Below are 26,629 nucleotides of genomic sequence, written 5' to 3' on the forward strand. Positions count from 1 at the left end.
CACAATCAATGTTCCCTCTAAGCTGCGCGTGTGCGCAATTGCGCACTACTCTAGTCTTCTCCGCGCAGCAGCAATCATATGGTGCGCACAAAATAAAATCCAAACTTTTTTCCCTCATTCCTCATGATGGCGCTGTTCATGCGGCAGCCAGTGGCAGTAGCAAGTCATTTGAACGAGAATGAGAAGTGAGAAGGACAGATGTGTAAAATAAGGTAAAATTTAAGTCGGATTTGTGCATATTCTAATGGCATTTATGAAGATGTTTTATTCATAGATATTTTTTTCATGCATTTTCTGAACCACTTTATCGCTCGTGGGGGTGCTGGAGCCTATCCCTGCTGACTTTGGGGCGGGGGCAGGGGACACCCTGTATCGGTGGCCAGCCGATCGCAGGGCACAAGGAGACGGACAGCCATGCACACTCAGACCCATACCTAGGGGCAATTTTAGAGTGTCCAATCAGCCTACAATGCATCTTTTTGGGATGTGGTAGGAAAACGGAGTACTCAGAGAAAACCCACGTAGGCCCAGGGAGAATATGCAAATTCAACACAGTTGGACCGACCTGGATTTGAACCCAGGACCCCAGAGCTGTGAGGCCGACGCGCGAACCACTCATCCGCCGGGCCGCCCATTCATAGATATTAATAATTACATTTTATTATGACTAAATCATTTATGTGTAGTAGACATGCACCTGCTTATGGCACGTGTGATACTGGTGTGTGCCCATAGCGAGTAATGATGATGTTGCTCACACTGGTACTCAGTGTGCTCAGGGAGGTTGTTTTTCTGCCCAGACAAACAAAAAATTAGAGGGAACATTGGCCACAATGGGAGCACAGTTGAAAGATTGTGCCCCTAGTATTGAAAGCGTGAGCATGGTCTCATTATATTTCCAAATTACGATCGATTTACATATAATACCAGCCGACCCCTGTTTCGATATAGAAAAAGGGAAATCGTTAAATACTGCATTTTTAATTTTATTTTTATTTAACCATTTGAAAAAGCCAGTAATTATCATTTTGTATTTTAGTTTGGTTGCTTGTTCCACTTAAATTTGTATTTACAAAAGCAGAATGGGAAAGATTCGAATTGCTCCCAAATTTTCTTGTATAAAAAATGGCTTGGACATCCATTGTGGTAAATGGCACTAAAAGATGAGCATTCACAGTCAGTCCTCACAGTTTACATAATTAATAATAATTAATCATTGTTGTCAGTGACAGAAAATAAATTTAGAATTATAAACCATTTTTCTTTTTCTAGACCAGAAAAAAATTGGGCATCATTTGAATAGTGTTGCAGTATTTCAGTAAAAAGGCCCATTCTTGCTGATAAAGTCTGTCTCAATACTTTTAAACCATGGTGATTTGGTTTTATCTTAAACCGGCTTCATTCGGTCACTGCTGCAAAACAGCTAAATTGAGCGTCTTGACAGCCAAGGTGGGCCGAACCAACGTGGCTGGCCTTGCTGTATTTACAGCTCATTATATCAGCTAATCTCCAGATTACAGCATGTTGAGTCCACACGGGGCACTAATCTGCAGGGGGAACTACGGCGCTCCAGCCTGCGGGATTTGTCGCTTAATCTGGACCTCAGAATCCCACCCATCCTCATTCTCACATCTGGACCACAGGATTTACTGTTGTAATCCTTCACTTTAGTAGAACTATTTTATTATACTTCCCTGGGCTTTTAATTATGAAAATGCAGTTTTCCGCTTTGGTGTTGAAGGAATTACAGATCCTTGGCCTATTAGCCTTTGGTAAGTAATTAATCATTTTCAGAACATATTGAGCCTTTTTGTAGACATGAAACACTTTTGGTGGACACCGAAAAATATGACTTGAAAATCACCTCATATGCAAAGTAAAGATGTTTTTCTAAGAATATTGCTAATGCATCTGGGAATGGGGGGAGGGGGTTGCAACAGGGTTAACACCACTTGATGCGGCAGATGTCACAAAGCATGCTGTAAAAAATGTCCGATTAACACAAAGGGGCACTTTAACAAATCCTGATTATGGGAGCACTTTCCTTTATTAAACTCCAGTCGCGCACTCTCTATGAGGACAGATTAAAAGCAGGTAGACACCATTGTCTATCCGAACAATCCACATATAAGCCTCTACTTTCTCAGCACCGATTTATGGGTTGCTGGTAACAGTTTCCAATCTTCATCATCTACTCAGTCACGGTGCTGTGATTGGATTGAGGGCACTTTCAGTCCGAGGGGGGGCACAGCTAGACCATGTTTACAAGTGTGATTCTCGTGGATGAGTTAGTCGGCATATGGTATGAGCATGACATCTGGCTTCCATCAGGATTTCGGACTGCATCTATTTGACCTTCTCATTGATGCATGTCAACATCTGGACCACATCTCACACATTTGAAGACATGTACTGTTGTGATCAGGGGGTGCAATGTGAGGTTCCAGGAACGGTGTCACTCAGTGGCGGGCCGTCAGGGCATTCAAGGCCTTCTCTGCTGCCCTAAGAAATATCTGAATCATATATTATATTTTGTCCATCATTACTTATTAAATAATTCCAAATTGTCTGTTAGCTTCCTTTCATTGCCTTTCCCCCTGGTTGCACTGCTTCCAGATGTGTGTTTTCATATTGAATCATTTAACCAATCACATTTCAGCCATTATTTGTTGCCAGGGTCAGAAATCTGCCTCAAAGCCTTCACAATCAGTTCTGCAGGCTCTGCTGCATTACACAAGCGTCAATAAGACTGTTGCTTTAACCAATCAGATTTCGAGTTGGGAACACCACAATGTATTGTCGCGGGCGTAGGGATACGTCATTGCCTTGTCGCAGGCGTAGGGATACGTCATCGCATTCACCAACTATGATTAGCTACCAAACTGTATCTGGAGCTAGCTGCACAAGCAAATATATTGTTGTGTTGATTTAAAGCTATTTTCAAGATGGACTATGCCAGAAATACGACAGGACAGGCTTGACTTTCAGCATTAGCTTCGATGGCGATAGAAAATAAGGAAGAAAGAAAGGAGGATGGGTATTGTGTACAGTTAAAAAGGATTTTGGGTGAGTAAAATATGGCTATATTCCTAAATAATATTTCAGTTGTGGGCCCGGTTCTGATATCTGAAAAGCTCCAGTGTTTGTATTTAAGCTCCAGTGTTTGTATTCAAGCTCCAGCGTTTGTATTTAAGATCCAGTGTTTGTATTTAATCACTAAATGCTGCTCGGAAGTGGATTTTACCCCATTTTAGTGCAATTTTTTTCCGTTTCGCCATTGACGTCCATCGCTGTCTTTTCCCGGGGAACTCACCTCCCTGGCCCGGTTTTAATGTCTGAAAAGCTCCAGTATTTGTATTTAATCACTAAATGCTGCTACGAAGTGGATTTTACCCAATTTTAGTGCAAATTTTGCCATTTCACGTATGGACGTATATGGTCGTATCGAAGTTCATCGCTGTCGTTATCCCAGGGAAATGAAATTCCGGACCTGGTTCTGATGTCTAAAAAGCTCCAGTATTTGTATTTAATCAATAAATGCTGTTTTCGGCTGGATTTTACCCCATTTTCGGGCAATGTTTGCCGGTACGCCATTGACGTTCATCGCTGTCTTTTTCCGGGAAAATCACTCCCCTGGTAATGTCTGAAAAGCTCCAGTATTTGTATTTAATCATTAAATGCTGCTAGGAAGTGTATTTTACCCCATTTTTGTGCATTGATTTATTGATTATTTTTTTATGTGTCGCAGCTGTAGCTGCAGTCGAGGTTTTACGTATAGCCATAAAATAGTTTTTGAGGGTTTGATTGATTCGTTGAAGGTGCTACGAGAAAATGCACGGACCGCCACTGTGTTATTGAAGAAATGCTAATTTCACTTGCCCATCTTGGAGTATTTAATCAAGGAGTGGCCATTCAACAACGGAAGTTGAGGAAAAAATGCAATAATCACAGAAGTGGTGCAGCTGAAGGGAAAAATGTCACAAACACCCGGCAGCCTCGATCCAGGTTCCTCAAAATTGCTGCGGCTTTGTTCCACAAATCTCACCCACGCTCGTCTTATTTCATCCATTGTTGGAAATCTAGACATGAATATTCCAAAATCCCGACAATGCAATACTTGAGCATTTTGTGGTGGACAGTTCACACAGTGATTCACGTAGAAAACTACTGTATTTCCTGGACTATAACTCGTACTTTTTTTCATAGTTTGGCTGGGCCTGCAACTCATCAAGTGTGACTTATCCAGTAGTACCTTGAGATATGAGCACGTATGTCAATTTACTTGTATCTCAAATCAGTTTTTCCCATAGAAATGAACTAAATACAAAATGTTCCCATCCTCTGAAAAAAACACCAAAAAACAGGATATTACAATGGAAAAAAATCTTTTTATTTGTTCTAATTCACCACCTACTCACAAAGTAACAAATACCCATCTAGTGGTTATGATGTTCAATACTAAAATTTGACATTATTCAGTACAGACAGACGGTATCGGAGTGCACGGACAAGAAAGAGCGAGAGAGAGAGAGATCGTAACATAATATAAACTTTAAATTTAACTTAAATGAACTTAGATTACAATACACACACGCTTAAACACTTTGTTGTGCTATAACCGAGGCAAAGGTAGTAATGTATTCCACCGCGGCTTCCGAGTCTGAACTCGATGACTCAGAACTGAGTGTTTGTTTCGTCCAGTTTGTTTTTTAAAATTATCGAACCAGACACGACTCGCTTTGAAGGGTTCAGCTGGTGTCTTTTTCAGATGCTTGCTTTGCTTTCAAGTCCCTGTAGATACCGCTGGCTTTTTCGCCAAGCTATCACCCGCTAAGTGTTTATCTTTTAACCATATTAAACGAAGGCTCTCCATCTCGTTATGAATGTCACTGCGCATCTTGGAGAATGATGGTTAGCCCTTCATAGCATGGAATTGCTTTGGACCCATTGTTTTTCCCCTTAATGTTGCACTGATTATTGCAAAAAATGCAACCTGTATGGTTGTAGAGGAAGATGCGTGAGAAAGACACAGCGATGCTGTTCTCATAAGCATACTCGGCCACTTGGCATCCGTATCAGGAATCGTCTCATATGCTCGTATCTCAAGGCAAAAAACAAAAAAATTATATATATATATATATATATATATATATATATATATATATATATATATATATATATATATTAGATATGAGACAAATTTGAGATACGAGCATATGATTAAAAAATTACCCTCACAAAAATGTGAATTATACTCCAATGCGACTTCTATATTGTTTTTTTCCTCTTCATTGTACGTATATTTGTTTGGCTGGTACGCCTTATACTCAAGTGCGACTTACAGTCCGAAAAATATGGTAAATGGCATTTTCTACATGTGTCTACCATAGTCAATTTCAACGCAGAAAATTACTGAGGTACCAACCCGTGAGAATGATAAAAACAATCCTGCTCTATTGTCGTTCTAAATAGGTTTGGATTATGGAATATTTTATTTGATATTTTTCATATCTCGGCATTGTTTTTGCTTTAAAGGTTCTAAAAAACATTGCTAATATTATTCATCTTTACCCTATTTTCATCTACTTTGGAGCTCAAACAATACGTTTCTCCGGAATGAAATACTATGCAGTGTTGAATTGATTTAGTTTTTTCATGTGTGTTCTTACCTCTGAAGCTTTTTTTCGTCACTCTTTAAATGTTTGTTTATCTTGTCTCATCTCATTTTCTGAACTGCTTTATCCTCTTTAGGGTGGCGGGGGGTGCTGGAGCCAATCCCAGCTGTCTCCAGGCCAACGTAGGGGCAGTTTAGAGTGTCCAATCAGCCTACCATGCATGTTTTTGGAATGTGGGAGGAAATCGGAGTACCCAGAGGAAACCCACGCAGGCCCGGGGAGAACATGCAAACTCCACAAAGATGGACATGACCTGGATTTGAACCCTGGACCCCAGAGCTGTGAGGCTGACACGCTAACCACCCGCTCCACCGCACCGCCCTGTTTATTTTGTGTTCATTTATAATAACTTTCTGCGATTCCAGCCAGACGTCTTTTAAAAGTTTCTTCTTGCTACTCTTTGTGGTAAGCATGGTTACGTCATGTTCTTGCATTCTCCATTCTTTCTAAGTGTACGGGACTATTGTGCATAAGTCAGGACACATATCCTAAGAATTGCTATGATAAACCAGATATTTACCATCTACCGCATCTAACTGCCTTGTGGATGTTATTCCTTACATCAGTCCCATCATGTCTTGGCGCAAGGTGATCAACATTTGGCCAGCTGCTCACTGAAACAAATCGAGTGCTTATAAGCGTGACATATGCTAAAGGATAAAATATCATTATCCCTATGAAAGTTGTGTTGTTTCCCAAAATTGAAAGAGCATAGGGTCCCACTTTTTCACGCCACTATATAAACTGCTCACCTCAATAATTGTATCAGTCATAAGAAGCTTACTGTAATTACAATATTGTTCCGTCCTCCAACACGGATGCACAAATCACTCATGAAATTAAACAGAATCGTTCAAAGAGAAGCCATAGCAGGATTATTGTGTATTCTCCTGCATTTAATATTTACAGGGCAGACACAATTAATCTGACAATGTGTTTTGTCTAATACCTGCAGCTATCATGAGCGCATGGACATGACTACAAGTGCCGTGACCCAAATAACACTCAGAGGCTGGTGCTTGCTGTTTTACCTTTTATCCATAAATTCAAAAGGGCATTTTGTGATTAAAAATAAAATAATAATAATACAAAATAAAAATCTTTCCACCTGACTTCCCCCTGAACCTGTGGATCCTCCATAGAAAAGTACCAGTGACTGCAAACTCTCTGATGATGGTCATAAAACAGTAAATTGAATTGATTGGCGATAGGAAAGTAGTGATAAAAGCATCTCTATCCTGGCATGGAATGTAAGCATGTAATGTGCAATGTTTTAAGAATACTATAGGTATAGGCTGCCTGAGGATGAAAGGCAATTTGATCGATTCCTCGAATCAGTGGGACCGCAGTCGAATATTATCAGCGTCGACGTTTCCCTCCGGGACTTGGTTGAATGCTTTGCCAAGTGTGACTTTGGGCAATAAGCTCTCCCCCGATGAGCTTCGCATCTCGATTGCTCATCGTCTTGGTGTCAAAGTTTGCGACCCGATTCCGTGTAAGTGTGGTCATTCAATAGATAGCCGAGCTCTCCACCCCTTGTCCTGCCGTGTCCAAGCTGGTCGTTTCCCTCGTCACTCCAACATCAACGACATCGTTAAACGCGCACTATGTCAAGCTGGTGTTCCTTCAATCCTCGAGCCAAGTGGCCTGGTGCGTGCAGACGAGCGAAGGCCTGACGGCTTGTCAATCTTTCCATGGAAGATGGGAAAGTGTTTGACGTGGGATGTGACAGTTGTTGATACCTTTTCTCAATCATCAATTGCTTCATCTGCAATAAAAGCGTGCTCAGCTGCGAACAAGGCAGAGTCAATGAAGGCTGTCAAGTATGCACCGCTTGTCGATAGATACTTGTTCCAGCCCATAGCCTTCGAAACTTCAGGTGTATGTGGGGACTCCATTTTGAAGTTTCTGTTAGAAGTAGGTTCCCGGCTGGTGGCTGTTTCAAACGAGCCACGCGAGTGTCAATGGCTGTTACAGCGCATTTCTCTTGCAGTGTGCCGCGGCAACGCATACAGTGTCCTCGACTGTGTGAGGAAGGTGTGAAGTTATGTGTTATGTGTCATGTTCCACTTAAATTTTTAAATTTTTATTATTATTATTTTATTTATTTTATTTATTTTATTTATTTTATTTATTTTATTTATTTTATTTATTTTATTAATTTTATTTATTTTATTTATTTTATTTATTTTATAAAAAAAAAATAAAAAAAAAATAAAAAGATGTCGGATAAGCGCTATGAACAAACGAGGTGAGCCGCTGTCGCACATTGGCCATTTTGCGTTTCCTATTCGCAAAACATACATGTACTTTGAAATAGTTAAATATTTCTCAGGTTTCAACCAGTTTTACTATAGGTTACAAAGCACAAAATCACACAAAGTGACGACAATTTTAGTATTTCCGTTTGTTTACTGATTTTTTTTCATTTTTGTCTGACTAAATGTTTGCGTAATTATGAGATCAATACAGCGTGGGTAAAAGACTATAGTACTGCAATTCAAACACTCAAATCAAAGGCCTTGAGCTCACTGATGAACGCTGTTAAACTACATGATATGAGTTGTTTCAGTTTTTCAAAATTAGGTATTTGATTTGTAAAAATGTGCTTTTGTACTTGGTTTTATTACTAAGTTTGAACGTTTTGGGATTCCAAAACTTAAATAACAGTTGAACGAGGACTTTACATCCCAATTTATACCCATATTTCTGTACTTAACATGTTAGTTGGATTAGTATTTTTGAAACCTCTACCTAACTTGTTTACGTTTCCTCATAAATAACGCGTCCTTTTCACGTAATCTTTACCTTTAAAACATAATCAGCAAAGAACACACCTCTATTACATTAGAAACCGGAAATACATTTTCCTATCTCCAAGAGACGTTCACTGTCATTGTCAAAAAATCAGCCAAACGAGAACATGGGAGAAGTGGACAAAGTGGAAAGATGCTGGAGGAGGCGCAGTGTAGCACGCTAGCCTGGGCGGACTGTTGACTTGAAGAGCCGCAAATTAGCCAAACTGGCGACTTTGTGCATGGCTACGTGAGGAAAAAGAAGAAAGAAAAACAACAACCCCAACAAAACCAACGTCGAAAATAGCCGCCACCTGGTACTCGTATTACTCGACGTAATAAGCACTAAAGCTAACATGAGCGATGTGAGTGAAGAGTCGCTGCTGGACTATTTCTACTCCACTGCGGGCAGCTCGGGCAAAGTGAAAAATTCAGACATACTGAAGACTTTTAAGCCTTTTATTGGCCACAGTGACGCGCAATTGCGTGGTAAGTAACAATGGACTGGTCAAAATAGCGTCATAGCTAAACTGGTCCTGGGACAGCTGTCATTTTGTGTCCAGTTTGTGTCTTTTATCTCTCAAGCATTTCTCTTGCTGTGTTCCTGCGCCCTTTGAATTGCATGTGTTGATGGATAAAAACTTATTAGGAGTTGTAGATGGCATTTTCCAATGTATATGCATGGGAATCGAACCCTCTGAGCTTGACGAGAGTGTAAAATAACACGAGGTCATCTCCTTCGATGGGTCAAATCCAATGGCAGATGTGGCAAATGAACAGTGTGCAATGTTTAGAATTGATTCCTCTACTTTACCTAACAGAAATAAAAACAACTTTTTATTGTCACTCACATACACAAACCACAAATTGAAACCTGACCTGTATGGGCCATGTAGATAACTTTGATTACTTTGAATAGCTAAAACAAACTAATATCTAACAAACCCTCCAGTGTACGTGTAATGCTGCTTTCACAAAGGTTGTGATTGACAAACAAAAGAAAAAGTATAAAAGTATAAAATCAGCCTTCTAATGGACCATGGCTGAAGTGTCAGTTGATAAGGTATTGTGTTTTGAGTTTGATTTATTTAATAAAGAGACAGCACATACTAATGAACATATTCATATACCTTTTATAGAACATCTTATCTCATTTTCTGTACCGCTTTATCCTCATTAGGGTCATGGGGGGTGCTGGAGCCTATCCCAGCTGACTCCGGGCCAGAGGCGGGGACACCCTGAATCGGTGGCCAGCCAATCGCAGGGCACAAGGAGACAAACAACCATGCACTCTCACACCCATACCTAGGGGAAATTTAGAGTGTCCAATCAGCCTACCATGCATGTTTTTGGAATGTGGGAGGAAACCAGAGTACCCGGAGGAAACCCACGCAGGCAAACTCCACACAGATGGACATGACCTGGATTTGAACCCAGAACCCCAGAGCTGTGAGGCCGACACACTAACCACTCGTTCCATGAACATATATATGTAAATATGTAAGATTGTAGTGGAGGGCTATTTTCCATCTTTAGTCCCTTGAAGGTAAACAATGACACACACAAGTAGCATAGTTTTAGTCAGTGTTGTGATCGCAATTTTGTTCGTCTAACAGTTAGGCTTGAAGATGATTGGCGAAGAGGTTCAGAGACGGGAGTTCACCTATGGATAATTGGTATTGAGTTCCAGTTATGTGAGTCATGGACAGAGAAGGTGCTTTGGCTGAATGCACTCGTTTTGAAGGGAACTACACAGTCACCTCTAGAGCCAGCCCTTGTTGATATGTTGAATTTTTTTGGTACAAAATGTTGCAGTGGAGGAGGACTTTTGTGATGGAACCTGACAGTGGTGGTGCATTTTTGGAATGAGGCAAACTGATTAGGTGCACAAATATGGGTGACTAGTATTGGCTCCAATGTTTCCAGTCTGAAATGTTGAAGAATGAGTGTTTTAACTCAATGCCTGTGATTGTCGGGACGAGAAGGATCGCAGGCTCATTCATTCGCTGCCACCGTTCCACTTCAAATGGATCGGATGTCGACTAGTGATGAACAAATTGAAATTCAAAGCAGAAAGATGAAAAGAGCAACATGATTGGATCTGTCACCATCAATGGCAGACACCCCCTTCAAATTGTCTATCACAAAGGATCGTTGTTAAATTCAGGATCACAGGCGAAATTTACCCTTGAGCTAAAAAGGACCAAGTGGAGCTCTGTGAGGCTGATTGACTGACGATAAAAACAATTTTATATTTCAACAATGCTGATTATAATAAGACAGTTAAGATGGTCATCGAAGCACATCAGCATTTTTTTGTTACTCTGACTAATGGTATCCTTATGTTTTGTTAAAATACATTTTGTGTGAATTAGCTTTTGTATGTTAACAACAGCTGTCCATGATTGTTTTACATTTTTTAAATAATTATCTTTATCTGTGGCAGAAAGGCAAACAAGTCAACGTTGCCAAATATATGGTGATCCAGGGTGACCTTGCGCTACAACCACATGTGCCCCAGATGTGACGTCAGAGCCATCTGATGTGGCCTTTTGGCGATTAGAGGCCTCCATGTAGTGAAATGTCTGTCTGAACATGTGGTGGCTGCTCCTGGTGTTGTAAATTTGATGATCGTATTTTAATCACAATTAAATCTACATTCATGATGGGATTTAGAGCTCTAAGGAGAGTGTGTTGTGAGGGATTTTTCATCAGATGTGAAAAGTGGGGCACATTGGAATGGGGGTTTCTGTGGGAATTGAGTTTTCAATCAATAGATAAGTGGACATTGTGTCTTGATGTCGTAAGCATGGACTGTTTGTGCGTAAAGCACACGTTAGCTGCTGCTTCCTGTTGTTTTCAGAGCGGTTCATCAGTGGAAACCCTTGACTGCCCACGTAGGAATGCACGCAAATACATACCTAGCTAACGCACAATGGTCAAATATTTGTATTCAAGTCTCTGCACTGCAGTTTGTTAGTCAGAAAATGGCCTTTTGGGAGGTAAAACATGGCCATGATCTTTTTATCTGTCTTCCTGTCTGTCTGCCTTTTGGCATTGCTGGCTAACTATTAATCTTGGAAACAAAATAAAAAGCTCATGGTAGCCCACTCAAAACAGGCCTATGTCCAGCCCTGCTGTTTTGTTTGTAATGTCTTGATCAATGCTTAGTTATTAAGCTGAACCCGCTTTCATCATTTATCTTCTCATGGTGTTTATTTAATAATATTTAATAACATTGTGTGTAGACAATACACTAAACATAGCCTGAATGATTGCAAAGGTTTTTCCCCATGTCTTTGCAGCTAAATACAGAGAAGAATTCAAGCTCATTATTGACAGAATTGCTGTGGTCAAGTCAGAAAACGTGAGTACTCTAAAAGTATTTTTAGTGTGGTTTATTTTTTTATTTTATTAGTTTTTGCATTTGTTTTGGCAAGACTTTTTTCTTTGCTCTTTTTTTCAAGTAACCTATTATACTAATAACCTATCTAAAGAATACTATGCAACATGGAGTCCTTGCTTTATACAATCGCAACATAAAACGTTTGATGCATACTTTTTTTTAAGTAATTAAGGACGATAACTAATATTTGATTTTCCTTTGCAGTAGGTGTATAAATATTTGACAATGAACACTTATAATTTAATTCAAAAGCATCCAGTGTTTACTTAACAAACATTAAATTATTTTCCGTATCGGTTATCCTCACAAGAGTCACAGTGCGCTGGAGCTAATGCCAGCCAATCGCAGGGCAAACATTCACACTCAAATAGGCCTGCCATGCATGTTTTTGGGATGTGGAAGGAAACCGGAGTACCCGGGAAAAATCCACCCAGGCACGGGGAGAACATGCAAACTCCACACAGGTCAGAACCCTCTGAGAATTGAACCATAGACCTTAGAAGTGTGAGGCGGATGTGCTAATCACTCCCATCCCCGTTTCACCACTTTACCAGCCCCGTAATTTATGTAAACTCCCAAAGTGCGGCGTTCCTAGACTTTGAAGCTTCTAGTGGTGTAGTAATTGTAATTGAAATGGTTTCCCACTTTTATTACTGGAACTATAAGAATCAGTAATAAACTGAACGTTTTATGGCTGAAAAAACACAACTTTTAAAAGTTGTGACCTAAAAATTAAAACTGTTATTTATTTTGGTGTTCTTTTTTTTTAATTTCTGGAATTTGGTTTTGCCCAATGTTCTTTTCAGAGCATCTCTAATAATGATCCCCTTTGTTGCAGTACTATTATTGCAAAGTTTGATTTTACTATTCAAACTGCTCTCGTGCAATTTAATTCGATGAAACATGATTTCAGATGTTTGACTTTTGTAGGGTGAGAAGTATCTTTTCCTCAAGAAGAAATACAGACAGCTACTCCAAACGCGAGACAAAGACAAAACGCAGACGGCAGATGTGGACCACACGGTGCTGGCTAAAGCACAGGGGGATGTCGTGGATGTCTCTGCTTCTGCCTCCCAACAGAGAGAATGTCAGGATGAGCTGATCACATGTGTCGAACCAGACAGCGCTGCAGAGGTGAATTTACACTTTTTCTAATTGATTATACACTTTGCTCTATTACAAGACGCTTTGCCCACAACACACATCGTCACTTGCACCCACTTTTATTTTGAATGTCTGACTACAGACTATACCCGCAGATATTGACTGACCAAGTGTTACAGAGTCCAGTGTTTCCCAATCGTTTTTGAGCTATGGCACATTTTTAGCATTGCATAAATCTCACTGTGCATCATCAGCTGAAAATCTTCTAATTTAAAACGCTGTCACCCATATTTACAATATGAAGTCATTCCCATCAAAGTTTTATCAACAGCAATCAAAGAAACACACAAATATAATATTTCAATATCTTTTCACACATACCTTACGTCGCCAAAGTTGAAGTCCGTGGACCCCAAAAATATTCTGTCTAATCGTATTGTAATTTTATGACTTTTTCTTCCAAGATTACTTCAATTTCTTTAATATTATGCAAAAAGCAGTTTTGTGGTGACGAAAATTTTTCGGCGCCAAAAATGGATGCCTATGAAATCAAACAACATCGAGTTCATGTTACATTAAAAATAAGCAACAACATGACTTTAATCCTGTAATATTACAATTTGAATCATGTAATGTTACAATATGGATTTATTGTTCTTCATATTTCGATTTTAACCTCATAATATTACATTTGTTTTTTCGGGGTATTGAAATCTATGACTTCTTGGCAGTAATTTCCCATAGCACACGTGACCATCGTTCACGGCACGCCAGTGTGCCGCGGCGCAGTGGTTGGGAAACACTGCCATAGTCAACTGGAAGGGCGTTTGTTGCCTTCGGTTGTGCACAAAAGCCTGCATTGTGAAAGATGCCTTTCTGCCTGTTGGAACTCCTTGATACCAGATATGACACACTCTAAAGAGGAAGGAGAGGGAGGAATCATTCTACCGCCACATAAAAAAATGTGGCCAATGAGGAAGTAGGCATTGATAAATTGTCTTTATCATGAATTTAGGGACAAACACAAAAGACTAATATTAGGTACATAAAAAAACAAGCTGGATGCTAATAGCACAAATTCATAAATAAATTGTGCATAAAACTAGTTGGTGAGAGATCACTTCAGTTTTGACACTTGGTTATTTCATAAGCAAACAGCAAACAAGCAACCCGTTTAAAATTAAAAAATAAATACAAAAATTACACAAAAGAACAACAAAAATGTCCAAGTATTGACTGTGATTTCAAGTAATTTACTTTGCATCTTTTTGGAGTGCAGGATTAGAAAACGGAGGCAGAAATGTATTGAGGTGGAAGGTTAAACCCTTAATTTGAGAACTGTGAGCCGCAAATATTTCTTCTGAGAAATGTGCTTTGATATTACAGTTAATGGAAATTCTTCATTTTTCCTTCTGGTGTTTATTTATGGTCCTTTATTCTAAAATATATTTAAGAGGAGTTTTTACTCTTTGTTGCATTTGTCAGTTGTTTTATTCACTTTTTCAAGGACAGTGATCACTACAGTGGGGATGTGTGTACAATTTATTCACTACTCTGTGCTGTGGTAGTTAGGGAAATTAATATTGCAAAAATGTATTAGTGCTTCAGTTCCATGTTCGCAGGAACGATGTTGGCCCACCAGGTGGCGCCAAATTAATTTGCAACCTTAGACCAAAAGCCAGTGAGAAATACTGTAGCAGAGACTTGCCTGGGTGAGTGGGAGGACAGGCCAGTGAGTTGACCAAAGGGAGCCAATCTGCATTTAAATTAAGACCCCTGGTATTATGTTAAGCAGAAACATGTTGAACCTCATTCGAAAGATAATACTCATTTTGCCTATCAAGATGGATTCATCACAGGCGACAAATAGATCTTGACTGAATGGATGTGTGTAAAAGAGTTTGGTGGCTTACTAACTTAGTCACTTCAACATTTTTAGGGATGTATTATACATCCAGTTCAAAATTTGCTCTCTTACAGTGATTCAGGTGCTTAGAATTCTACTGCAAATAATCCACGTGATTTAATTTTACCTAAGGTGAATGTTAATTTTTTTATCACGCTGCAAGTTCACATGTGACTTCTCGCCAAATTGACATATTGACACCTGAGGTGTTCACTTTTTTGTTAAAGTGTGACGCTACAGGTGGTTTGTATACCTGTTAATTGGATTGTTATTCATTAACACTCATGTTAAAGTCTGTCTCGCTGTCCTGTTGGCGCGCTTTGTCTGACACCCTTTGGTCAGCAACAGGGTGACTTCAAGCGAGTGTGACGCACTTTGTGTATGAGTGTGGTTCTGTCATACCTCGAGTCATCTTTGACTTTTTCTTAACTTTCAGTGGGAGTCTGAGCAGGACGATGAGTCAACTGGTAGTATGGGTTCAGCTGCCGTTGCAGTAAGTCCTTTGTAATAACTTTTTTAAATTCGCATAATAAGAAACTAATCTGAATTTAATAGAATTATATTGCTTTCTCATCTCTGACATAATTTTTTCATTCGTTCATTTTCTGAACCGCTTATCCTCATAAGGTTCGTGGTGGTTGCTGGAGTCTATCCTAGCTAACTTTGGGTACGAGGCGGGGGACACCCTGGACTGGTGGCCAGCCAATCAAAGGGAACGAGGAGACGGACAATCATTCACTCTCACATTCATACCTATGTAGAGTGTTCAATCAGCCCACCCTGCAAGCCTTTGGAATGTGGGCGGAAACCGGAGTACCCGGAGAAAACCCACGCAAGCCTGGGGAGAACATGCAAACCCCACACAGGTGAACCGACCTGGATTCGATTCAGGACCGCAGAACTGTGAGGCCGACTCGTTAACCAGTCAGCTGCCGGGTCCACTCAAATCTATCATTGTTTTTTCTTTGTCTTTTCTTTTTTTCTTTATTAGTAGATCAGCTTAATCAATTGCGACCCTAATGTTCACTTTGAGATATATTCTAAAAAAAATTGGCGGGAGGTGGCGTTACATAATTTTAACTCTCTCTGTCGCAGCTGGACCCTCTAGAAAAGGAGTGGATCTACTTTGCAGCTGGTGCTCGGATTCCTAACCTCAGTCAGCTGCTTCGACAGGACCCATCGCTTGCTAACAAGAAGGTAGTATTTTATGTACTAGTTAAAGTGTTAGCTGAAGAAAAATAAAGTTCTTGCGTCTTAACAGATCATTTTAGTACCCTAAAGTTGATTTGCATATGTAATGCTCAGAATCGGATAAATTAGTTGACATTAGATGATCAAAAATTAAAAGACCATCAACTTGCATTTATATTCAGTAATAACAATGGCCCTTGTAAGGTTATTAGGGTATAGAGTTTCTCTAAAGCAGGGGTCTAACCAATGAGGTGTCTTCTAAAATAAGTAGCACCCGACTTCAACTGATTGCACTTGCAAAAGGTGTCCTTTTGTTCGGTTTGAATGAAAACCTGCTAACAGTGTCACGGCCATTTGAGGACCCCTTTGAGACTCCTGTCTAAAGGAACCTTTTAGTTGGAATTCGGCACAGCATCATTTTGAGGAAATAAAAACAATGTTGCATCCTTACTTGGCTAACATTTTCTTTCATGTTGTGTGTCCAAAACAGGACTTTACATCTGTAAGTATTTGTCGCATCCTATCAAGATATTATATTATACTTTGCAAAAGTCTGAGTCCATTCCAGGATTTGTTGTTGTAAAATTAGTAGGATGCAATTGGAAAAAGGAAAAGTGTTCATAATTCAAAAATCTTTTTTTGTCTTTTAGACAAGTTCCAAAACTTGAAGGGTAAGGCCCATGACCTGGAGTACATTTCCAGAATTATTTATTGGAAAAATTGGACTCCATTGTAACATCGATGAAACCCCAGTTACTGTAATTATGAAGAAAAAAAAATCTGCCTCTATTTCTTATTTGAAAGTGTCAAAATTGGGATATAAAGCAGAAAATTGTGTCATGGAATATGACTTTTGCCATGTATTTTGTGTTTTATGTTTTTTTTTTAAATTTCCTTCTCTTTTCTTGTCCTTGAATATCACCACATTCATCAGGGGGTAAGTTGCCTTTCTCATACTTTGACTAACTCAACATTCAATTGAGCGGTTTGCACCTTTCATGTTCTTCCTGTTTTTTTTTTCAAATGTATTTATTGGTTATACCCGCACTACTTGCTGGGATGCTTGCCTGCAATCTGCTTGTGTAACTTTCACATGCTCGTTTTGAGATTTTTGTTCCCCTCTTAATGGAATTCCGAGAAGACCGTGTTAAAACATCCAGATCATGCATTTCAAAGGTTCACTATCAAAAGGATTATGAAAGATAGCTTTTTAGCTCCTGTGCCCCCTTGACAACCCAAATCCTTTTATTTGTCTCCCTGTGCGCTTAAGAGATTTGAGCTCATGTTTGTTGTGCCTCCCCAGTGTCACAGTTCTCACACTGTCCTGCGGTCACCGCGGACCACCTTCTAAGCTACCGCTGTCCCCACCCGGACAAGATAGCACGGCTGTCATTGAAGTGCATGGAGATGAGAGGGGGGGGTCATGGATTAAGGAGAGTCTTAATTCCCCACAAAGACTTCACCTACTTAAAGATAATCTGAAAGTAATAGAGCAGGCTGGGATTAATTGTAGAACAATGCCGCTTGTGTCCCTGGGAAGGTGCTAAGTCCCCTTTGGTTCGCTTTGATGTTCCCTTTTAGCTTCCCGCTACGTGCAGAGGAAGATGCTTTTTTTGCCACAGAAAGCATCCAAGCTCACCTTACCAGAGGCAAAAAAGGTCACATGACTTGTGAGAACTAGATCAGAATGGCGTTTTTTTTAAATCACAAGTTTCACTGGGACCAGGACTGAAGAAAAGTTTCTTCAAACATTTATTCTTTTAAATATCTGATTAAGGTTTGCACATAACATTGTTTGTATGTGTTCTCATGTCATTTTCTTGTGTTTGCTTCTGCGCTCATCATGACACGGACCTGCCGGGATTTGATCTTACCCACAGTTTGTAAGTAGATCATTTTTCCATCACTGTTTTAGTAGGCCTTCTTATTCTGGGTCTATTCAGGGGCAGGAGGGAATCCCTCAAGTGTTCAGGCAGACGGGCAGGGGGTCAGGAACAGAAAACGAGGGATGCAGGAAGGGGAGATGCTGTATCCTGTTGAGGCTCGTCCATCACTCTTCCACACTGGGAGACTCCTGACAAGGGGGCAATCTGTCTTGTGTTGACAAGAGCATCACAGAGTTAGAAAATCTGGACCGTCAGGTCCAATAGGATGTCACTTGTGACCATGTCGTGGTATTCTAGACTAGTAGATCTCAAATATAGTGAATCGGGTCCTTGTTTGGACAGAGGAAATTTGCCAGTCGATCCTTTCGTGCTATTCATTGTATTTGTCTTGTGATGAAACAGTGGAGAAATCAATGTCATAGACACAATTAGCACATATATCAAATACCTAGTATGACATTCAGTACAGCAAGTCAGATCTCAATTTTTGCACGAGTCAACTTTGCCCGTCTTTGCAAAACAGCCATTTTCAAACATCTGCCTCAACAAGACTAAATTACAATTAAGAATGGTTGCCGAATTAGTAAAAGTAAACCTACTGCATCAGGCATGCTACATTTAATTTCTATCCACTTAGTGTACCAAAAATGAAGATGGAAAGCCAATAAAAGTTCCACCGCATTAGTTCACAGACTAATGTAACAAAAAGTGGCCGATGTTCCAATCATAAGAATTATGTTGCGGGGAGAGTATTAGAAGACACAAATGTGCACTTTTATGTTCCTATTAACCATGACCAAAAGCTAATGTGCAGAATAATGTGGCTCACGGATTCTAGACAAAATTGGGGGACTATAGATTATAGTTTTAGTGATCGACCAAAGGCAGTCCCCCAATATTTTTTTAATCATCTTTTATGAATCGGCATTGAAAAGCATTTCAAGAACTGTGAACAAAACCTCTAGTATGCAGCAGCAAACGTAATAGTCTCAAGTAGTACAAAGTAGCAATCTCATGACACATGTTCAAAGAACATGGAACCCACTTGAAACAGAATACTGTCAAAGAATAACATGACATTGGCCCCAAACTAAGTGACCTGATGAACTCCTGAAAGTCGCTATAAGAACTTCCAGTCTCCCATCCTTCAGGCTTTATTCACATCTGAGGTTATTTACACTTGTCCAAAAATAATGAGTCATTCTGATGTGGCTTGTGTTTGATTTTCTGTGTTAAATTCTCAGTTCAACAGCAACAGAATGGTTGTGGTTATTTAGCTGACACCTGTTGCCTGTTGATAGCCCATAATTACCCACCTTAAAGAGTGACGGAAAAACATCAGAGATCACAGTCCGACAGGTGGCTGTGTGTATTTTTTTCCCCACTACATACTTGCCGCTGTTATTTTCCCTTTGCACGCCAACATGTGGGCGTAGCTTTGTAAAGGCTCGTTGCCGCACTTTGACGTGCGCTGACAGTCGCGTCTGGGTGGGGTTCCCCTTTGCGGGTCACACTAACATCATCAATCTTGCCTGTGGTGACAGGCGGTCGGCTCCCCCCTACTGTGTGCACAGCGCTGTGTTATTTTGTAATTAGGCTCCGTTAGATGGCAGGAAACATCCCTCCATTCATCCTCTCCCCTCTTGTTGTGCAGCTGGTCAAACTGGTGGCCAATAAGAAGTTGCAATGACAACTTTCAAGCAATCTTGGCATGCAATGTTTCTTAAAATCGGGACTGAGCAGTGCCCCGGGAAAGGAGGAGTCTTGCGTGTGTGTACGACCACTGAAATCACGCAAGCGTGCCTGTATGAGGCTTAAGATTATGTCATGCTGCAACAGAGAGGGCCCCAGATATCATGCTTTATTTTCAGAATTTAGACAGACCTGCCACTTGTACTATAAATTACAAAAATTCACCATCCTTTCTTTTGAAATTGACCGTCAGTTTTCCTTACTTTTTCCAAAAAGGCATACTCCTGCTTCTGTATACCTGTACATAATTGTATACAGGTTTGCTATGCTATGCGTGTAACTGAAAATTTCCTTTCTCATCTAACCCATTTTTCAAAAGAGAATTTTTTTTTATGGCACAACAACTGTCTTTTGGTTATAAACAAGCTTGTTCTATTATAAAAAATATTTACCTCCACAATACAATTTATACTAGGGGGGTCCCTGATTTCTTTTGAAACTGTATTTTTCAAGATATGCTTTGCTGATGCTAAACCTAATCCGGTATTTTTTACCTCAAAAAATAAAGTAACTGGCAAATGACAAATTATATTTTTTACATTAAACTGAGCATTGCTTTTACCTCAAGAAATGCTCCGTTTACACATACAGTGGTACCTCGAGATACGAGCTTAATTCGTTCCGGGACTGAGCTCGTATGTCGATATTCTCGGAACTCGAACGAACGTTTCCCATTGAAATGAACTAAAAACAAATTAATTAGTTCCAACCCTTTGAAAAAACACCAAAAACAGGATATTGGATTGGATTTTTTTTTATTTCTTCTAATTCGCCATCTATTAACAAAGTAACACATAGCTAGTGGTTTAATATTACTAAAATGTGTTTAATAGTACTAAAATTATACAGATTTCGAAGGGGGAAGAGAGAGAGACGGACAGAGGGTGGGGCGTTTTTTGGACGGCAACACGCTCGTTTCATAACGTAAACAAATTTAAATGAACTTGGATTACGATGCAAACACACTCAAAAATAAGTTTAATCTAACCTTACACTAAACTTAATTCTAATTTTGTTTTACATTTTTATACCTTTGTTCTCCCGGCCAGGTTGGCTGTTTGCCCCGCCTCCACCCTCACTTTCATATGGAACCGAGGGTTTTTTGATTTTGTATTCCCTTCAAAATATTCCCAAAATGATGCACACCAATGTCCTCACAATAGGATAACGCACGACCACTTGCCAACGAGAAGTAGTCTTGTATTAGCGATCGCTCCGCCAACAGGAGCTAACAGGCTAAGGGGAAAAAAAACACTGAAAAAATGCAACCCAGTGCTCGCAGAGACATTACAAAGAGGGAGTTGCGACCAGAGACATTGCACGAGGGAGTTGCGGGGAGAGAGCCAGTGCCCCTGCTGTTCTTATGAGCAGCCAACGAGAAGTGATATATACTCCTCGTATTAGCGATCGCTCCGTATTTCGCGCTGAGTGACGGAAAAAAACACTGAAAAAAATACAATGCTCTGCTCAGTGGTCGTAGATATCTGTTATACACGAAAGAGATGCGGCAAAAAAGACAGTGCGCTAAAATCTTAAACAGCCTCTCATATCTTGGCCACCTGGCTTTCTCATATCTCGAAATTTGTCTGTATCTAGATGTTATTCTTTGGTCGAAATTTTACTCGTATCTCAAAATGCTCGTATGTCGGGGTGCTCGTATGTCGAGGTACCACTGTATTACATGAGGCACCGTTACTATCGACAGTTCGTTAAGAGCAGTAGTTTCACTCAGCTGGCATAGTTGGCAATGGTTTTATTTACTGCAGCGTAAAAGCACCGTGTTACTGAAAAAATTCGACTGTTGGATCAGATCCATTTTTGTGACCAAAGCGATACTTCTACTATCTGATCTTGACATCACTAAATTATACTCCAAGTACGACTTTTTTGTTTTCTCCCCTCTTCATTATACATGTACTTATTTGACTTGGACTTAGCTGCAATGTATTGTTGGAAAAAATGCTGGATAAAATCTCTAAAGGACTTCTTTGTCATTTTACACAGACTGCTTTGCACTGGGCTGCCAAACATGGAAACGAGGACATGGCAAATCTGATAGCAAATGCTGGTGCTGATGTCAACACCAAATCAGTATGTTTTTTCCCCCACTCCTCAATAATTGTGGTTAGCGAGACATTGGTTTTTTTTTTGGATTCACATTAAAATAAGATAACGGAGTCCAATCACCTTTTAATCTCACCCTTTCTCTTTCTTGTAGCATGTGAGTATCCTGCGGTACACTTGGAAAGTGAGCAAGCATCTCCGTGACATTGTTCTCCTCAGCATTCATAGCTATGATCCAGCTGTGCAAATGCACTATGGGAGTGCGGGTGCTCGGCTAATAAATCATCACATCATGTCATGTTAATTGTCTCCCATAACAAGTCTGTGTCCCAGCATGCACTGCTCGGGAACCATGCAATTTTCACCGAATTACTTGGCAATTATGTTTTTATCATTATATTGTGTTTCCACAAGTTTTTCTCATTTGTATTTTCTTTCCTTGCTGTTTTCGTTGGCCGCCCGGGGCGCTGGAAAACTCCAGGGGGTAAGTACTGCAAAAATGCTACTCCCCCGATACTTCTGTGGCCACAAGTAATGCCTGATCTCAATGTCCGCAGGGTTATACGCCGTTACACATCGCAGCGTTACATGGCCATCTGAACATTCTTCACCTGCTTGTGGGGACTTATGGTAAAATAAAAACAATTTCAGACAGAAACACTTAAACCCTAAAATAAAACGTCTCTTCATTTTATTTATTTATCTATTTTTTTACAATGAGCAGTCAAACAAATAAAACCACCTCTGAAAATTGCATTATAATCAAAAACTCTATTAACCGGTGCACTTTCAGTAAAGTAATACCTTCATCAGTTTTACTCAGATGGGATTAATTTAATAATCGGTTATTAGGAGTGCTACAGAACAACAATTCACACAAAAAAAATTCAAGTCTTGCTGGTTGTTATAACAATTTTTGGGGAGTGGATATTCCAAACTTAGTTTTTCTTCATAAAAGCATATTTAATTGTTTACTATATGTATAACAAATCGCCATATGCTTTTCAAGAACAGTATCCTTCCATGCTAAAAATAGAAACAAACATTGTAGCCCTGCTTGTTTTTATTTCATATGTCAATATTTTATTAATATTTGATGGGAGCTTACCCTTCAAAGCTAAAGCCCCAATGTAATTGAAATAAAACTAAATCCTTATAACTCTGAGTGTGTAATGGTCTCTCGGAAGAAAAAGACTACGGCATTTCAAATATAATTTTCCTTAATTTTGTCTCACATTTATATGATACATCAGTTTTTGTCAGGGGGAAAAAAATCCCATTGCTCAAAATTATTGGATTAAATATGATACATTTGGCCATATAAGGTTAATGTTGGATTAAATATTTTAATTTGACTGTTTCTAAGATTAAAAAAAACACATTTTTATCAATGTATTTTATTCATGATTACATTTTTCTATCAGGTGCAAAGGAGAATTTGCGTGACTACAGCGGCCGTCTTGCATTGCATTACCTGAACCCCAAAGAAACAGAGGGCCCACCAGACGATGACTGTGATCTACGTGAGTGAGGGAGGGGAACATGGGATACTCACTATATGTATAATTATATGTATATATTCGTATATGAAGTATGGCATTAGCAATTCCATCAGTTTTGTGTCTTTTGAAACAGCAGAATTCCAAGTGTCTCAGGCTAGAGAACGGAACAGAAACAGGAAATTGGCGGCACTCTTCCACTCCAGGAAGAAGTGGGGCTCAGCTGAGGACTTGGCGCCCATTGAGGAAGAGAGAACACCATCACATCAGCTCGCCCTTCCTGCCTTCAGACCCCGGAAGTTCTCTCGCTGAGGGGTGACAAACTCAGGACCATTTTGCAAGTTGAATTCCGCTATTATTACATTTTTATTATTATGTTACATATGAAGCTTAAATGCCTCTTAGCTCAGGATCAATTTTAAGTTTAAGAATCCTGTTGTTTCATTTACACTTTAAAAACCAAGACCAAAAGTAGCGTATAGTGGGAAAGCTAAACAACTACCTAAACTGAATGCTTTACTCTACTTTGATCCCAATGACCACTAAACTGGCTAATACTTGCACAAACAGTAATGACAAGTTTGCTTTCAATCTTGTGGCTCACAAGATGTGATCTAGAAGTAATTTATATTTTATTGTTTTATTGAAACTCATTTGACTTTTATTTTATATTCATCATGCACTTAAATGATAGCCAACATTTGCTTACAGTGAGATGTGTGCAGCAAGTTTTTATTTTTTGTATGTTTAATTGAATTGAGTCCTTTTATTGTCATTATACAAGAATAATGAGATTTAAAGTCATAGTTACCCTACTTGTAATTCTTAGATTATTACCGTGAGACCATTATCATTTCATTTTACATTGCTTAAAATTACTGATGAGAGTGGCAAGTAGCTCTTGTGAGTAAGTACATGGGCTGTAATCTTTTAAACCACTAGAGTGAAAAAAGTAAAATGCGGGGTGGGGGATAAAAAACAACTTTTTTTTTTATCACCATCCCGAAAGTCTGTGCCATGTTTGATGCCAGTGATAACTCAAGGTGTCGCTATGCTGCCTTTTGAATTCCACACACAGGTTTGATCGAATAACTTATGGTAATTAACGTGGCATCTGATAATTAAGTGCCTTAACTGTTTTCAGTGCTAATTTTAACTTGGCACTGCGATTTCTAGTGTTACATTGCCAATTTATGCTTCAAAGGGAATTCTGTCCCTTGCCATCATTTTAATTGTTTGTTGAGAATTCTTGTTGTAATTGAGTTGCTTGTATAGCAATGACTATGATGCTTGAACAATATAGAAATATTGTTTGTAGTTATTAAACTATTTTATGTTAAGATCACTTCTCAGCATCCTGAAAAAGTTATGTTCAAGTGGGCCACCACATGATTTTAAAAAAATTGTAATCTTAAAGTCAGAATATATGAAATGAATATATGAAAATATATGAATTTTGTGGCCATGCCCAGTGCATTGAAGTTCCACTGTCTACTTGTCATTTTTTTGGTTTGTTCAACAATGTTCATAAATTCCTGGAGCTGATTGAAAGTGGCAAACGAACCTTTGGGTTTCTCTTCAAAAACTTGACCAGACAGTTTGTTAATCCTTGAACACAACGTAGTTTTGTTAGGATGTGACGAGTGCAATGGATAGAAAGTAAATCATCTCGAATACCTCCTATTCGTCCTGGATACATCCAAGAAAAACTGAGACATGCCCGAAAAAGTCACGTTGTTACATATGTTTAAGGCGTAGCACGCATTGCGGCATAAATGAATCTACTGAGCGTTATACGAAGAAAGAAGAAGCGAAATTCTGAAGACGGCCACAATATTATTTTCCAAGGACACTAAGCGAGTGGTAGCCATTAGGAATAAAAAAATGAACCAGCATTATGAGGAATTTATGCCGTAGATACGGCCGTGAAGCTTCTTATAGTAGTTTAAGTCCCTTTGTGTGTTGATAGCATGAAACCTAATTCTCGTGTTTTTCCCAACCATGCTGAGTTAAAAAAAAGCTAATTGTATGAATGGCTCCTGTTTTAACGACCTGACTTTGATTGTCACAGATGGAGTAAATATGGGTCCAAACTCTCCACACGGCTTTAGTGGTTTAATTCCTGATTAACTTAAAAGGGCAGCACTTGCTCTTGGGATTTTAGGAAATCAGTGACACCGAGGGGGCTGTAGGCAAGTGTTTTTGTGCCTCAGTTTTGAAGCAAGGATGTTGGCGGGTATAAGAGGGTGTTTCTGTAATAGATACTTATCTTACTGCCCTCAAGACCCTCAAACAAAGCCCCCCTCCGAAAAGATTATAACCCAGGGAGGCACATTAACTCTAATCCCATGCTTTGAGGCCTCGCACCCCTTTACCACCCTCTGTCCCATTTATTCCATCCCTTCTGTTGTTTGGGGAGAGGAGGGGCTCACCTTGTTTCTGGTGCCTGTAGGAGTAAGGCCTGTGGCTACATGCCGCCTGCCTGCGTGTATGTGTGGCGGGGGGTGGAGCGACTGCTGCTGTTTCTATAGCCCGCTGACTCCAGTGAAAAGCACTGAGGGCAGCATACTGCTGTGTAACTGATTCTGCTCTCTGAAGAGATTAGGAGCTACATTGTCACTTCGGTTGCTCATTTCCATGAGAGCGCAGCCTCCCGCCAGCGCTCTGCTCGCTTTTGTTAGTTCCACTTGGAAAACACAGGGCCCGATGTCCCGGGCTTCCTCGTCGTCCCGGGCTTCCTCGTCGTCATTGTCTCGCAAATAGCCCCCGAATGTAGATGTCACGTTACAGATGCCCAATAACCTCATTAGTGGCCGGAGAGGACACATTTGCATCAACTTTACTCTGGGCACTTTGATGCGACCTGTTAGCTGTTGCTTAATATAAATCCTGGGGAAAGACGTCTTATGCACTACTAGACTTAAATTATGCGCTGAATGTGTTCTACCAGTAATTATTGTTCGAGATAACGAATTCCAAAATCAAATCCAAAAAAGTGTTGATTTGTATTTTGGGTTACATGTATTTTTTTTTAAACACTGATCAAAGGACGAGGTTATCTATGGTTTAAATCCATTTTACCTACATATCAGTTCTCAGAAAAAGGATGCTGCGTTCACAAGGGCCGGGTTTTTTTCTCATTGAGCAATGGTTCCCATACAAAGTGAATGTAATTGGATTGGATAACTTTATTTATCCCGTGTTCGGGAAATTTCATTGTGACAGTAGCAAGAAAAGGCATAGTTATAAGTTAGACAGTAGTCGCAAAGGCCGCAGAACAACAAAGCAAAGGTACAAAGTACAAAGAAAATCAAAGTAAATGGGATCATTAAGAATCACCAAATCAAATCA

The 26,629-nt window shown here is 39.7% G+C and overlaps 1 protein-coding gene across 1 annotated transcript; it reads left to right on the top strand.

Annotated features, from left to right (window-relative positions):
• The first annotated feature begins 8,522 nt into the window (after window positions 1-8,522).
• On the top strand, window positions 8,523-24,759 carry LOC144091416 (uncharacterized). Its single transcript, XM_077623740.1, has 9 exons — window positions 8,523-8,959; window positions 11,776-11,837; window positions 12,807-13,010; window positions 15,323-15,379; window positions 15,982-16,095; window positions 21,720-21,806; window positions 22,337-22,409; window positions 23,204-23,302; window positions 23,415-24,759. Exons 1-9 carry the CDS (start codon window positions 8,827-8,829, stop codon window positions 23,588-23,590), a joined length of 1,005 nt encoding a protein of 334 aa, XP_077479866.1. The 5' UTR covers window positions 8,523-8,826; the 3' UTR covers window positions 23,591-24,759.
• The last annotated feature ends 1,870 nt before the right edge of the window (window positions 24,760-26,629 follow it).

The sequence above is a fragment of the Stigmatopora argus genome, chromosome 1, assembly GCF_051989625.1.
Source record: "Stigmatopora argus isolate UIUO_Sarg chromosome 1, RoL_Sarg_1.0, whole genome shotgun sequence".
NCBI lineage: Eukaryota > Metazoa > Chordata > Actinopteri > Syngnathiformes > Syngnathidae > Stigmatopora > Stigmatopora argus.